The 14862-nt window shown below is 48.0% G+C and overlaps 4 protein-coding genes across 4 annotated transcripts; 2 read left to right on the top strand and 2 right to left on the bottom strand.

The window, feature by feature from the left end:
• Nucleotides 1-354: 354 nt before the first annotated feature.
• On the top strand, nt 355-3447 carry GGS22DRAFT_45831 (Pkinase-domain-containing protein). Its single transcript, XM_047967131.1, has 2 exons — nt 355-1046; nt 1102-3447. Exons 1-2 carry the CDS (start codon nt 873-875, stop codon nt 3265-3267), a joined length of 2340 nt encoding a protein of 779 aa, XP_047816356.1. The 5' UTR covers nt 355-872; the 3' UTR covers nt 3268-3447.
• Nucleotides 3448-4654: 1207 nt separating this feature from the next.
• Nucleotides 4655-7352, top strand: GGS22DRAFT_45809 (actin-like ATPase domain-containing protein). The gene is made up of 5 exons (XM_047967130.1): nt 4655-5018; nt 5227-5826; nt 5887-6138; nt 6197-6731; nt 6852-7352. Exons 1-5 carry the CDS (start codon nt 4828-4830, stop codon nt 7182-7184), a joined length of 1911 nt encoding a protein of 636 aa, XP_047816355.1. The 5' UTR covers nt 4655-4827; the 3' UTR covers nt 7185-7352.
• A 2314-nt stretch (nt 7353-9666) lies between these two features.
• GGS22DRAFT_45705 (uncharacterized protein) lies at nt 9667-10863 on the bottom strand. The gene has a single exon (XM_047967127.1). The coding sequence runs from the start codon at nt 10424-10426 to the stop codon at nt 9749-9751; it is 678 nt and encodes a 225-aa protein (XP_047816354.1). The 5' UTR covers nt 10427-10863; the 3' UTR covers nt 9667-9748.
• A 2438-nt stretch (nt 10864-13301) lies between these two features.
• Nucleotides 13302-14742, bottom strand: GGS22DRAFT_191108 (uncharacterized protein; the record flags this gene model as incomplete). Its single annotated transcript, XM_047965074.1, has 3 exons — nt 13302-13759; nt 13808-14017; nt 14079-14742. The coding sequence occupies 3 exons, from the start codon at nt 14740-14742 to the stop codon at nt 13302-13304; spliced, it is 1332 nt and encodes a 443-aa protein (XP_047816353.1).
• Between the last annotated feature and the right edge of the window lie 120 nt (nt 14743-14862).

Genomic DNA, 14862 nt, shown 5'->3' with positions numbered 1-14862 from the left:
TCAATAATTCAAAACTTTCGTTTTCAAGTTCACATACAGGAGGAATTCATATGCGCAACGATAAATTTGGACCAAGAATTGCTACCAGTTTTCTTAGCCCTTATTGCATCGTTGATTCCTCACACCCGCTACATAGATCTCACTTGGGTTCGTTTATCTCGCGACGGTAATCCCGTTACTAGAACAAGATACAACGACTTGTAGCAACAACAACCAGTGCAGTTAATCGTTCAAGGAGGCCTGTTAAACAGATTCGAAGAAAGAAGACGACAATAATAAATTCCAATCATCAGAACATTTTGCCTTTCACTCATTTTTTTTTTTGACAAATTTCAAAACGAAAATCGTCAATCCGTCACTCCCTTGAATCCGACACAGCGACCACTAATACGCTAGCAAGGAGTGTGCAGTATTTCCAGAAGCTCAGTCCCCTACAACATCAGCTTGGACCAACGCCGACCCGCACCCCGACATACTGGTTCCCATCACCCCTTGTCCCTTTTTAATTATTCAACCGACCTATTAATCCATTCACTTCCTGCTCATTTCCTCTCTTATGTCCCATCTTCTGCATATCATCCCGTTATTCCTTTCCGTCTTAGTTTAGATCGTGGTTTGTTTCTTTCGATTTCACTTTGAGCATCTCGTCCCCAGCGTCCGGAATCAAACAGTCCTATCGATTCGAACGTCCTGCTGTTTGTTTAAACGATCTCGCCCAAACTGAATGCACCGATACACCAGTGTAGCTCTTAAATAGAGCTATCTAGAGGATAAAGAGACTGTACAAGGGAAGGTTGTCATACCCTCTCTGTGTCAGTAGGATCGGGAAGAGGGCAATCAGACCATTAATACCGAAGGCTCCTTTTTACACAATGGTCGTGACACATGATTCCCATCGGGGGTCCTCGACATCCCAAGGAGTTGTCGGATTTGCTCTCGAGGACCGATTTGAAGTACTGAAGGAAATTGGAGATGGAAGTTTCGGCAGTGTAGCTCTAGCAAGAGTGAGGACTGCTGGTGCTGCCGTTGCCCGTCGAGGCACCGTGGTATGTTTTGTGGTAAATGATTGGGCGGGACGCGAGACTAACTATGATTCTCTAGATTGCCATCAAGACGATGAAGAAGACATTCGAGTCGTTCACACCATGCCTCGAGCTCCGAGAAGTCGTCTTCCTGAGGACGTTGCCGCCCCACAGTCATTTAGTCCCCGCACTGGATATATTCCTAGATCCATTTACTAAGAAGCTTCATATATGTATGGAGTACATGGAGGGAAATCTGTATCAACTAATGAAAGCCCGTGATCATAAATGTCTTGACAATGGAAGTGTCAAGAGTATCCTCTACCAGATCATGCAGGGCCTCGAGCACATCCACGCTCACCAATTTTTCCATCGCGATATCAAGCCCGAAAACATATTAGTTACGACATCCGGTCATCAAGATTCCGCCAATTCATTCAGGCGGTATTCAGCCCTGATGACGCCGCCTTCAACACCCCCGACGTACACTGTAAAGATTGCAGATTTTGGTCTAGCACGAGAAACCCATTCCAAGTTACCTTACACCACATACGTATCAACCAGATGGTACCGAGCCCCGGAAGTATTGTTACGAGCTGGCGAGTATTCCGCACCGGTAGATATTTGGGCTGTCGGTGCCATGGCAGTGGAAATTGCTACTTTGAAACCCTTGTTCCCAGGAGGTAATGAAGTAGACCAAGTTTGGAGGGTTTGCGAGATCATGGGTAGCCCTGGTAACTGGTACAACAAGGCCGGTGCTCGAGTTGGTGGCGGAGAGTGGAGGGAGGGAACACGACTAGCTGGGAAGCTCGGTTTCTCATTCCCCAAAATGGCGCCGCACTCGATGGATACGATACTGCAGACGCCTCAGTGGCCTACATCCCTGAGCCAATTTGTGACTTGGTGTTTGATGTGGGATCCTAAGAGTCGCCCTACATCGACTCAGGCATTGGCCCATGATTACTTTACCGACGCTGTTGATCCATTAAGGCCTAAGTCGTCGGCATCTAGAATTTTGGGGCGCAAACAATCTGATATAGGACGTGGGAAAGACGGTAGCTCCGCGACACCAACCTCATCAAAGCCCTCATGGTTCAGGAAATCGTTAATCGGTCGCAATGACAGCACGGACAGTTCGGCGGCGCAGGTTAGCGTGAAGGATATAGTTGCGGCCCCACGCCCATCACCAATCCAGTCGCCGGAAGCAAACGAAATTCCGGCCGTTAAAACTAGACCAGCCGCCGGTAAACGAACTACGTGGACTAATGGCCCTTCGAATGTCGCTCCTATGCCGATTTTGCCTACGATCCGGCCTATTTCGCCCTTATCAGATGCTGTGACTGCGCAAGCATCGAATCGAACCCCTCGTTCGGATGAGAAAGGTTCTAAGAAGATTGGCCGACAACTTTCTGTAGCATCAAGCACAAGCCAATATGCTGAAATGCATCGACAACAGGCCGAACGAGCCCTGAACGGCAACAGTGGGCTGGCATCGCCCCCAAGCGGCCACAAAGAAAGTTTCTTTTCTCACCTACGTAAGAGAGCAAGAAGATTTTCCGGTAGACATCAGACTCCCGTCTCACCTGCATATGAAGATATTGAAGCACAAGCTGGCTGCGGTCCGTGGGCTAGCAATAGGTCCTCGATGGTTATTGACCAGCACGGATCAGCAGCTAAGACCGACAACTACGAATCGCTAGACCGGACTCTACGAGACCCTCACCACAATGCTGATTTAAGTACTCCCGCCCCACCCATCCATATGACTGCATCGAGTGGTAATCTTAAGCGACACCACTCATTGCCGCATCAGCAACCCAGGTCCGTTGATAATCTAATCGGAGCCGCCCGAACACCCGGACCAATTTCTAGTAGAACGAGAAGGGCCCAAGCAACTCACGGTGTCCAGAGCGATGCATTGGATGAAGAGGATGAGCTCCTCGATGAGGTACTCAACTCTACCCATAAGGCGATGAAGCGACTTGAGAAGGATGGGAAAACCAATCTTCGGCAATCGGCTAGCAATCTTGGACTAACGAATCCCTACCCGACTCCGTCGCCATCGGCCAGTGGGAATGTTGTCCTATTCGGGGATGGACATGAAGCTCTAACGCCCAAGCCTTTAGACTTACACAAGAACTCTGGGAGGGATGGCCAGCACAAGTGGCCAACTCCCCCATATGAAGAGAGTGAATGGGCTTCTTCGGCGGCTGCAAGCATTTGGGCAGCCGGTAATAGGTTTTAAAAAATAACTGATGGCGGTGATTGTATCAATTCTTCCTCATGGCATGGTGTTAGGGGTTGCTTTTGCGGGTTCAAGGAGTCTAGGGCATTATATCAGCACTCTTTTTCCAGCATACTTCTCTCAATCTTGGCTCGATTTCTGTTCATGGATCTAGGGCCCTTGTTCGACATTTGATTCCTTCCGATTCAGCGATGTCTCAATCTCAAATCCCAAATACCCCAAATGCTGGTTTACGGTTCAGACCAGCTAATTTCGTGTTTTCGGCCACCTTATCTTCGAGAATACCCAGTATAGATTTGAATTTTTTTGCCAGGTTTCAAAAGGGCGTGGTCCCAAATATGAGATGATTCCCTTTGTTAGATGTGGATGGCCCACAGGCACGCTTATTGCGTCCGACGGCAGAAAGATAATAAGGGATATATGTGGTCACCGAGAGGATTGAGTCACAGTTTGGTCGGGATTTTAGGGCAAGCACAACAACTGTACAAAGAAAAAAAAGATCTGCATATTTCTATTTGGTTTTTTCGAGGCGGCAACTCGAGGTGGTAGCAGGATTTAAAGTTTAGAAGTTATCTGGAGGCTTGCCACCCCAAGTAGTTTGTCATATATGGTGCAGCAACTGGAGGAAGTGTTTATATATATGCAGCACTATTTATACCACATGGGCACTGCCTTAGCCTATAATCAACTCACATGACACAATTATCCAACCTCACAATATTCTTCGAATCCTTCAAATCGAGTGAAAACTACACTTTAAGTACATTGAGTTTGTGAAGATGTAGCAGTTGCGATATCTCAGGGCGAGATAGTAAGCCGAATAGGTGGTGCCGGTATGGTGGGTGAGCGGGTCCGCTAGTTGTAGGTAGAGTTTGAGAATCAGCCCTAAACGAGTTGTTACGTCGGTACCTTGAATCCTACTTATAGGTACTAGGTAGGGTACATTCCGAATATTAGAGACATGCATAGCTTTGGTTCAGGCAGCAGAATAAATCTGATCGGATCGGCTAGAACTTCGTATATTTTTTTCCAAAAAGCTGCTGCCTTCTGTCAATTGATGCGGCAGAGTTATCTGACAATAATTTAAAAGAGAATATATGACATTGTGTCCTTTCTCATTTGTTAGCTTTGGAGATTTTGAAGATATCTGACAGGTACCTAATACTTGTTGTACTTGTACAGGTAAAAGTATACGACCAGCGAGCAGATTCATTCAGCCCCCCGCAAGTGCATATCGGGGATCGAAGCGGCTGTGCTTGCAGCTGCGACTCCGCGCTTCAACTTTAACTTGGCCATACCTTACCTTATTGACTTTCTTATGATGACCCCTTTCTTTCCTTTTTTCTAAATTTCCGACACCGTTGCTCTCTTAAACTGTCTACTCCGCACCGGCGCTTCATATATTTTCAATAACGTACTTATCCTCGAATCTACGCTTATGTGAGGAGAGCAAGACGGTGAAGACTAGAGATAACCATTGACATATATAGGTATCTATACCTTATATATATATATGAGTGGGTATTTACATTGAACAACAAATCAAAAAGTGGCGGCATCATGAACATCAGCCTTCCTACTCGATCATCGCCGAGTCTTAGGAATCAGGCTAGTAGGAATTACTTCACCAACTACACACCACCATCATCAACAGAAGCCGTCAATGGCCCGGTACGTGAGCCCGCAAGGGGGCTCATGCCCATCAATGACCGCCTTATAGTCGGCGTCGATTTTGGTACCACATTCTCTGGGTGAGTTCGGCTTCTTGCCACCGTCTAGACTCAACACAGATGCGGGGACATATACGAGCAATTACGAGTTGGTACATTGTGGCTCTATTTCCTTGTGTCTACTGTGTGGTTTATCGAATTTCTCCTTTACATACTATGTACTTTACATGATAGTATTCGTGGCTTGGATACCGTTGCACAATCAACGAGGCGCTAACCAGACCAATAGAGTAGCGGCGGTATATACCTCGACACCAGATGACGTCGAGATTATTAAGACATGGCCGGGTGGGAATGGCATCACATCTGACAAAGTTCCCACAGAAATCACTTACGACTTTCCGCCAAATTCGACTCCTGAGACCAAACCCAACGTCAAATGGGGTTTCCAATTTAAGCCCGAGGAGTCGCGGTTACGATGTATCAAGCTTTTCCTCGACCGGTCACAGAAACTACCATTCTACGTCAGTCCGCAGGAGACCGCCACCCAGCTTAAGAAGTACAATAAAACGGTCATAGATGCGGTTAGCGATTACCTTACCGAGATTTACAAGCACACGATGGACACACTCACTCGGCGATACGGCGAATCGTTCATGGCGTCAACTAATGTGGACTTTGTTCTCACTTGTCCTGCAGTATGGTCTGATGCTGCAAAAAATGCAACGCTGCAGGCTGCTGAGAGGGCAGGGATGGGTCTTAAAGCGGATATTCAGATAATTAGCGAACCCGAAGCTGCTGCTGTTTATACTCTCAAGGCTATTCAACCAAATCATCTCAGCGTAGGAGATAATTTTATTGTTTGTGATGCCGGCGGCGGAACGGTAGAGTCAGTGATCTTTAAAGCTTACCAGCGCGTACTCAGCTAACAACTAATTCAATCGTGTAGCTTGATCGCATATAAAATAATGTCACTGAAACCTCTTAAAGTAGAGGAATCAGCTGTCGGGACTGGCGGCCTTTGCGGGAGTGCGTTTTTAAATTACAGGTTCGAAGAACATGTTCGAGGAAGACTCGGTCATAGCAAGTTCGAGGAGATGAAGACGAAAAAGGGCAAGACGTGGCAGATGGGTCTTCGATATTTCGAAGAATTCGTGAAGAGGAATTTCAACGAAGACGAGTATCAGGAAGTCAATGTCCCGTAAGTACCTACTTCCGATTCTACCTACCCCTGAAAGTCGTCCGCTCATAGCCCATAGATTCCCAGGACTTCCCGATGACGAAGAAGCACGGATAGATTCGGGATTCCTTGTGATGACTGCCGATGAGGTCAAAGGGATCTTCGAACCTGTTGTCAAAGAAGTATGCGACCTAGTCCAAGGTCAGGTAGATGGCCTCCGTAGCAAGGGAGGGATCGTGTCAGGCATCATACTAGTCGGTGGATTTGGCCAGAGTGACTATCTTTACCGACGACTGAAAGCGCATTTCACGAGCGCGGCCCCTCCCCCGTATACGGAACGACCGACCCATGCGGCCAGCGCTGCCGCCGCTCTTGATGGAAATGGGAACATCGAAGTCATGCAGCCCGTATATGCCTGGACGGCCGTGGTTCGTGGTGCCGTACTACGTGGGCTCGAGGGAAACATGGTTATCAGCAGGAAGGCACGCATGCATTACGGAACGTCCTACGCGACCGTCTACGATGAAGAGAAACATGACGTGAGCGAACGGTACTGGAGCCCCTTGTGGGAGCGGTGGATGGTCAGCGACCGAATGCAGTGGCATATAGCTAAGGTGAGTCATACTATCGACATATCACGTCTCAGTCCTTTTCACATCTTCTTACTCCATGACACACAACATCATATCCTATCCCATCTTACCTTATTTATCGTAATGCTAATCCTAAATCAGGGCGAAGCCATATCTCCTCTATCACCCATCGCCTTCCACTACACACGCAACTTCCGGCCGGGGCAGTCGCTCGTAGTCACAGACGACTTGATCGCATGCGAGGCAGACGAGCCCACAGCCGCGTATTCAAGGGAACTAGTGCACGTGTGCACACTTACCACGGACCTAAGTGCAGTCCCGAGAAGCCTGTTCACGAGACTGACGACGACGAGGGGCGTCGAGTTCGATAATCTCGATTTTACACTTGAGATGATCGTCGATAGCGCGGGCTTGAGCTTCGAGTTGAAGGTCGATGGAGTTAGGTACGGGCGGGTCGAGGCCGAGTTTCACTGATGTTGGGTGAAGATATGATGTTGCATAGGTGCATGATCTAGTGAAAAGAGACGGTGTAATTAATGGTAGTTGATATAGCGAAGGGGGTGCATTATGTATAGCAACCGCGTATAGGTGGTTATTTAAATTTCAATACCTGCTTCTAGAGCGAGTTTAAGGTCTGTTCACCAGATAATTCACCGACGGTGTCCAATCTCTTCCCTAGAGGAAAGAACCACTACGTTTAATAAGTATCAAAACGAGACGGAGGTCCCCGTATCGGAGCCGGACGGGACCCGCGAATACTTGTCCTGAGTCGGTCCTTCCTCCCGATAGGGGGCATTGATCCGGATTCGATGTCCTTGATATGTAGGCAGCAGGGAGATACGGGAGTTAAGTTGGAGATTTACACAGGGGAGGCCTCCGATTCGCCCCTCTCATCTCCGGACTTTCAAGTCCGAAGAGGGGCAGTTTTCGTTCGTTTTCCCCAATCTTTATCCGCTTTAACATTTACGGGCTTGATATCTACCTAGTTATTTCGTCACTCGTCGTTCCCTGGTATTTTGTGGAAATTACAATCTAGGCGATGTTCATGCTTACCTATAAAATCCATCCATTGATCGTAGCAAGGGGGAGAGGGAGGAACCATAAATTCGGCTATCTACCCATCCATTGGAGAGCGAAGGGGGGAGGGAAAACGAAATACCCACGTCAGCTTTTTCGGAGACCGCTGAGTGGCTGGCTGTGCAAACAAGGCAACCGTCCGCCTTTTTTTTTTCAAGAAGAAAATTAAATAGGTCTGACGCACCCGGCGACGGTCCCCACGGCTTACGCCCGTACCATTGGAAATGGGGTCTGAGCCTGTCTATCTTGCACCGATGGGGATTGGAGAGGTCAGATTTACTTTGCATCCCGAAGGGCGTGCGAAGCGGGGGATGGTCTTTGTTCGATGTTAGTTATGTAGGTAGGTATGTTGGTCTCTCTCCGCATCGAGAGGGGATTTTGGGGAAGGGGGGGATAGGTACTGTGTATATAGAGCCAGGGGAATCTTGAGCTTATCCTTTATTTTTCTCGGTCGGTAAGACTGTCTTCTATAGAGAAACTATTTCCTGTTTCATTTTTACGGCATCTATAACTAGTCGAGTGAAAGAGTTTTAGGCAGGTACGTATACGTTTAGCTATGTAGATGGGTAGCTATCGCGCCGGGTGCGACTAGAAAAGGGGGTTAAAGGCACAGGAGAAGAACCAGGGAATGCATTCATATCTTATATATAGGTAAATCTACAAAACCCTACGATATCAATGCCTGAAGACGCCCTGGAAGGTATTCTGTATTGTACCAATAAGACTAGATAACGTTCCGCAGGTGCGACGTCGCCACCAGAGTATCCTTATGTTAGTAAATGTGACTAATCGTGCTCCGGTATAGTGGCACGGGAAAGGAGACACATCATTTAGGCTACTAGATTCTTCTTGTCAAATGTCAATTTTAAGTTTTCACATCTAGCGAAGCAGAAATGTGGTTGGTTAGGAAAATTCCAAAGGCGAGTAAGTAGAGGAGGCGAAGCAAGGCAGCTTCGCCACCACGGCACGACGTACGCATATCCGTTCGAGCAAAGTTGCGGTGAGAGAAGAGGGACGATGTGTTTTAATAATCGAGTATAACTAACAGAGATATAAAATAGATACTATCATATTCTCCCTGCGTTTGCGCCACGCTGTGGACCCTTTTAAATAACATTCTTCTGGGTCACTTATCATTTCATCATGTTCATCGTTCAGTTATTCGTTCATACAGCCGCCCAAAACGCCTCAAGACTGTCTGGCGGTCGGTCTCGTCAATGCTATAGGAAATTCATAACGTCATCAAGTATAAAGAGAAGAGCGCAGCCTTGTTGGATCATGATGGGTGTCTCATGCGATGGTCCGTCCGCTCAGCGGCTCTCCGCACCAGTCGAGCACCATACGCCCGGAGTACCTTTCCATAAATCTGCATACCCCAGACACCATATAATAGCAAGCGAGTCAACCGACAAACCAATCGCCGGCGCCCTCACATATCCTCTTGCAGGGCTTGTGTCGCATCAACAACGCAAATGTGGGCAGTCTGGGCAACCTAAGGGGAACTGTAAGGCTGAATGAAGTGCGAATCTGCCTTGCCGATCCCCCATGCATGCTGCAGTGGAAGGGCGCTTCCGACTTGCATTCGAGGTATAATGAGACGGGATTCTCTTCATAGTAGAGAAGGCCTCATAGCCAGGGTATGTGAAAAGAAGTAATGATAAAAAGACATATTATAACAAGAAATGACAATCAAACAGCAGAAACGAGACAGAAACAAGATATCGAGCTCATTTAATATTGAACCGGGATCAGGACCGAGGCCAGGGTGTTGACCAAAGGAGCATAGCAAAACGCACATCGGTTGTCTAGCCGAGCATCCATGGCGACAGTGCGGCTCTGCTTAGTTCGCGAACCATTTTCGTGTGTTCATGTGTGCATGTGGGTATGCTGGGCGCTTATAGCCTTACTCCCTCCCCTCAATTCGCCGCCGCAAACGGCGATTGATTTTGCCTTTAAGGAAGTCATCTCTTCCTTCTATCTTTCTTCCGTTGCCTCTCTTCTTTAACATGATCTATTTGAACCATATTCGAGCGTTCCGCTTGCTGGCGCCTCTCTGGCGGTACAAAGCCGGAGGTGAAAATACCAATCATATGATCACGGGGGCATGGCAGCCCATGATATGCCCTCTTGATTTCATTAAACCGTTGCTCTGAAATTAATCTATGCTTGTGCAAGTGATCAAGCATATGAAAATCCGGAACCATGTCGAGAGCCGTCTTGCCATCTGCGATATGGCTGCGAATATGCTCCATCCTATTATAGAAATTCGCTAGACGGTCACCGCGAGGTCCTCGAGAATCCTTGCTGTCGAAAGAGTACTCGTTGCAGAACCAACAGTCTACCTTTTGGGGAAGCTTGTTTTGAAGATGGTCGGAGATGATGTGGTTGATCCACGCCTCTGTATCTTCGTAATGAAATTGGACATCACAACTCCCTATTCCAACGAATTCGCATGGCAAAGGGCATGTCCCAGGTGGCGGGGGTTGTAACATGTTATAGGCGTCTTCACTATAATTGGTGTACTGGGTAGCTACCGTGTAGTTGCTATCGGTTGACGCGGCGTACCCGGCGTACGACGAGTATCCGGTACCATTAGAGCCAACAGAAGCGGAACCAACTGACTTAGCAGGCCGGGACATGATGTGTGATGATGAGGAGTAGGGGGGTAGGAGGGCAAGGGTCGAGGTCAACGTCGAGACCGGGGTCAAGATCGAAACGATATGATGCGAATAGGTGCTGACGGTACGGATGCGGGCCGATGACGGTATCAACACAATGGTCCGAACCAGACAGATACGAAGTCAATTTTGAATTATTGCGACAAAAGCCGAACACCAACAGTGATATTGGCGGCCTATCAGGTGTAGCGGTGGGGGGGACAGGATCCGATGGAGATATACGGGCTTCGGACTAGTTGCTTGCAAGTTACAACTAACGCTATACTTCTCCAAAGCCCCTCGGCCTCTGGTCAGCAATGGTATCGCTAACAGACTAAGAGACTAATGAGGATCTTTAGGAGAAACCGGCTGTTAGTTAATGGCTTTTGCTTTTTCGAAGGGTGTAACGATATGATCTTCAAGATGGATAATGAATAGCTTAGAGCCAAGCTGACCCACTTAGCTGCAGAAACCGAGTCGCAGCAAGTTGTGGTAGTAACCCCAAGCCTAAGTGAGACGATTAGGGAAAGGGGGGGAAGGACAAATTTGTCTAAGGTGGAATTTGGGTAAAGGTAAGTTTGGTCCTCTTCCCAATTCTATAAATCCCGACAGAAACGACTGAGATTTATATTTATTAGTTATAAAGAAGACGAGTCGCAACAATTTGGTGTCGATGAGGGGCTCGGCCTTCCGGGGGTCATCAGTCTTCAAATACCAAATAACCATTCCTTACCTGATGAACCAGCAACATTTGATGTTGTTTTTCTGGCAGGGGTAGTATGTTGTATGCTGTATGTATGTATACATACACACGGCCTATTATGTCCACTTATTACCAAAATAATGGGCTTTTCAATCAAGCACCCCGGACTGGCACCCACCATTTTGCTTCTTGAGTGTGCATCCAACCCTCCAGCCCGACAGGTGCTTGCTGCTGCATGATTACTTCCATCATCCAAATCTGACCAGCAGAATGTTTAGCGAGAAGTGCTGCAGCTACGCTATCTAGGCGTGCACGTTTCGCTGCTCGGATAGCAGTGAAACCCGTACACTCGAAAAACGCGACGTCTTCTTGGGCCACAACTACCCGACACGCGATCCGAAGATCGGCAGTCTCGCGGAAGCGGCGTGCAAGGAAAATATTAACGGCAACTAATCCTGCCTTCCGGGGGGCTTGCTTTAAGTCTGGCCAACTCATCCCATTCCTTGCCGGGGAGTGGTGGGGAATCGAGTCGATGCCTAGATGATGGGAACCAACTTCAACTCCCGTACCAATCAACCTCGCTCCGAGCTACAGGAAGTGGGTTGTCGTGGGGGATACCTAGGTAGGACCATAGGAGTCATCTGAGTCGAAGCAGGTTGCTATACGCATAGAAAGGCCGTGCAGAATATTCGTCACGCTTTTTACTCTGGTACTTGCGGCTCCTTCTTCTCCGTATCGGCAGGCAACTGACGCGCTCTCACATACTTACTCCGCTCTGGAATACCTGGGTAAGTAGTTCCGGCTTGGTACACAACTCGTCTGCCGTAACCAAGACATATCTCTATCAGATTTGAGATCCCGCCCGATCATTCGCGTCTCAAGTGTCCCATCTTTGAGAGGTATACTACCTAACGTTTATTCAGTTTCGTACCCGTCAAATTCCTGATTCGCCTGTCAGGTCGGGGGTGATTGTGTTTTTTTTTAAAAAAAAAAGCCCAGACCTCAGAAGTCGGTTGACGTCGCGTTTCCTGGTATGTTGGAAGCATTCCTTGTCGTTATAACAACCTTCTATCTGAAAGTTGCTGTTACGTTTGGACTATCATTAGGCACGTATGTATAATATACTAGCGTGTGATTTAGGCAGTCCCGGGTTCAAACCCCAGTTCGCTAGCCAATGTCACATACTTACTTGCCTTACGAGTTAACCCGCCAGCTCTGAAGAGCTGTATCTGTATTGTTTCCCTGGTCAATCCCCGGAGCTCATATAGGCTAGGCAGCCAGACCACGAAATCTATATGCCAAGCATATGACCGCGAAGCTAATAAGCCTAGGAAACGGCAAAGCGTTCCGTGTAATACAGATGTCGATCCGGTGGTCAGACACAGACAGCACAGAAGGTTTAAGTTGCATAGTAAGCGGGACATTGCTAGACCGGTGAAGGCAGAAGTGTCCAGTCGTTGCGAGTGGGTGTTCGTTTCGTTTCGTTTTCTTTTTTTTTTTTTTGGCGATTAGGTGAGAGAACATCCATGACAAACATCCTATAATGAATATTTGGATCCGTAGGGGGCAGAAATATGTAATGCACGCTGTATGAGCCAATAAGTGAACAGGCTTACACGCATCCCACAACTTCTTTAATAGGCTCGACCCGTAGGGGGAAACAGGATGATTCAATTAAAGAGATGGCAGCACTCCATTCGTCAAGCAGAGCCTCATTTGGGGGAGGGAAGAGGGGAGGGGGGGATTTCCCCACTGGCACTGGACTCAAGTCCCCTCCCCTCGGTCCCATTCGATTTTGTTGCTGCTCGATTACCCCCCCAAAGTCATCCACCTCCGCACCTCCGCAGTTGGGCAGTCTGGGACGTGGCGCTCAGACTCAGGTTGATTGCGCGAGCCTTTAGATTAGTCGAGACTCTAACAATTCATTGGATACTTGCTTATACATCCCATGTAATTGTGTCTGTGCCCGCGTGCCTGCTGTACGCGTTTTAACTTCCCGATATCAAGATGCGTCTTTTGTATGGCAAAACATGGGACGCCACATCCAAAGATGAAATCTTGTTCAGACCACTCGAGTTAACTCGAGCTATCTCGATAAAAATGTTAAAGTCACCGCCATTTTAACTCCCTCGTTTCCTAGTAAGGTAGTTCGTTTCATTCGGGTGTGCAAAGTACCCTAGCTTTTGCCACTACGTTCGTGAACTGCGGGTGGCCGCCGTTCTCGTCTCCTTTTTTTATGATGCCGGGGAAAGTCACACAACATATCTCGCGTCCTGACAGACTCTCTTCATCTTCAGCTCCAATGTCCTCCATGGTAGATGCCTCGAAGAAGGTTCTTTGATGAGGGAGAACTTTAGGCATATAGATATTGAACGTTGCTTTCTGAACCACCAGGAGGCGTGCTAGTTCGACGGCGCCGTGTACCAGAGTACGAAGTGCATGATCCCGGGAATCCGTTGCGTTGGCATCTGTGATCGCATCTAGAATATGATTGACCTTGGAGATTACGGATTCGATCGCTAGTGTCGTTTCTTCCTGCATCCTCCGAGTGGCCTCCTTTCGGAGCATGGTGAGTGTTGTTGCACGCCATTGGTTCACTTCTTCGATTGAGCCTACCAAAGGGTCAGATATGTCCCTAATGCAAGCCTAATGGTACTCACTAAGTGACGCAAGATATTTCTCAACCTGAGCCAATTGGTCGGCTTGATCTTTGGGAACACCAACGAAGTAGGCGTTAAAGATACTCTCCACCAGGATGCTAGAAATCACATTCTGCAAGAGATGCACCTTTGCCGACGATGCAAGCTCCTCATACATGGGAGCGAGTTCGCCAAGGTCTTGTATGATCGACTCGTCAATACGAGTGAAATCTACGTCATAGTTAGTTCGTGGCGTTCAACCCGTACGCATAATCGAATCGAATCGTCCTACCAAGTTTCGCTCGCCTGAAATGTACGATAACCCAATTCTGCAAGCCATTCCCCAGCTTTGTCATGGAATCTCCGAACTCCTCATCGCTCGTTTGGTGACCCCTGGCGGTACTGGTGCTGACCCACTGTTTGAGACCGGCGATATGGCCCTTTAAAGACCGTATTTCGTCGTCGCGTTCTTTTAGCTCCCTTCGTAGAATTTCCCATCCCTCGCGTAACTCAGCCCGTTCAGCTTCTCTCACATCAACCTCGGCTCGTAGTAATTGAAGCTCTGTTTCAATTCGTGTGAATTGCTGGTTTAAATTCGCATGCTTTGCCTGCCAGAAGCTTGCCGTCTCGCCTTCCCTTTGGCAGAGCTTCTCTAACTCTCGGGTGAACTCCGCCTCCATAATAGTAAGTTCCCGTTTCAACTCTGCGATCTTGTCATCTTTTTCCTTGAGGAGGATGCTCTCCTTCTCCTTAGCAGACAGCGATGTGCCATTGTCTTTGCTTCCCGACGTCGTGGCTTCGTGAATGCTGTCGTTGTCCGGGCCGTGCGAAGACGACGAAGTTGAAGCTGCACGAGTGAGCTGCGCACGGGGAGGAGGAGAGATTATACTGTTTCGTGACGAAGCTGAAGAGCGTAAGGCATGGGGATTTCCCCGCCGTTTTTCAGGTGGGCTCATTGCCGTGGTTGCGGTCAAAAGATGTTGTTTGTCGGAAGAGAGTTTAAAATTAGAAGTTTCAAGTAGACGGGACGCATCGTCTAGTTGCCTAATTATTATTCTTACTTCATACATGGAAGT

The sequence above is a fragment of the Annulohypoxylon maeteangense genome, assembly GCF_022496945.1.
Source record: "Annulohypoxylon maeteangense strain CBS 123835 unplaced genomic scaffold GGS22scaffold_15, whole genome shotgun sequence".
Lineage (NCBI taxonomy): Eukaryota > Fungi > Ascomycota > Sordariomycetes > Xylariales > Hypoxylaceae > Annulohypoxylon > Annulohypoxylon maeteangense.
Note: the sequence above shows the minus strand (reverse complement) of the source record. Positions and strands in the feature narration are given on the sequence as shown.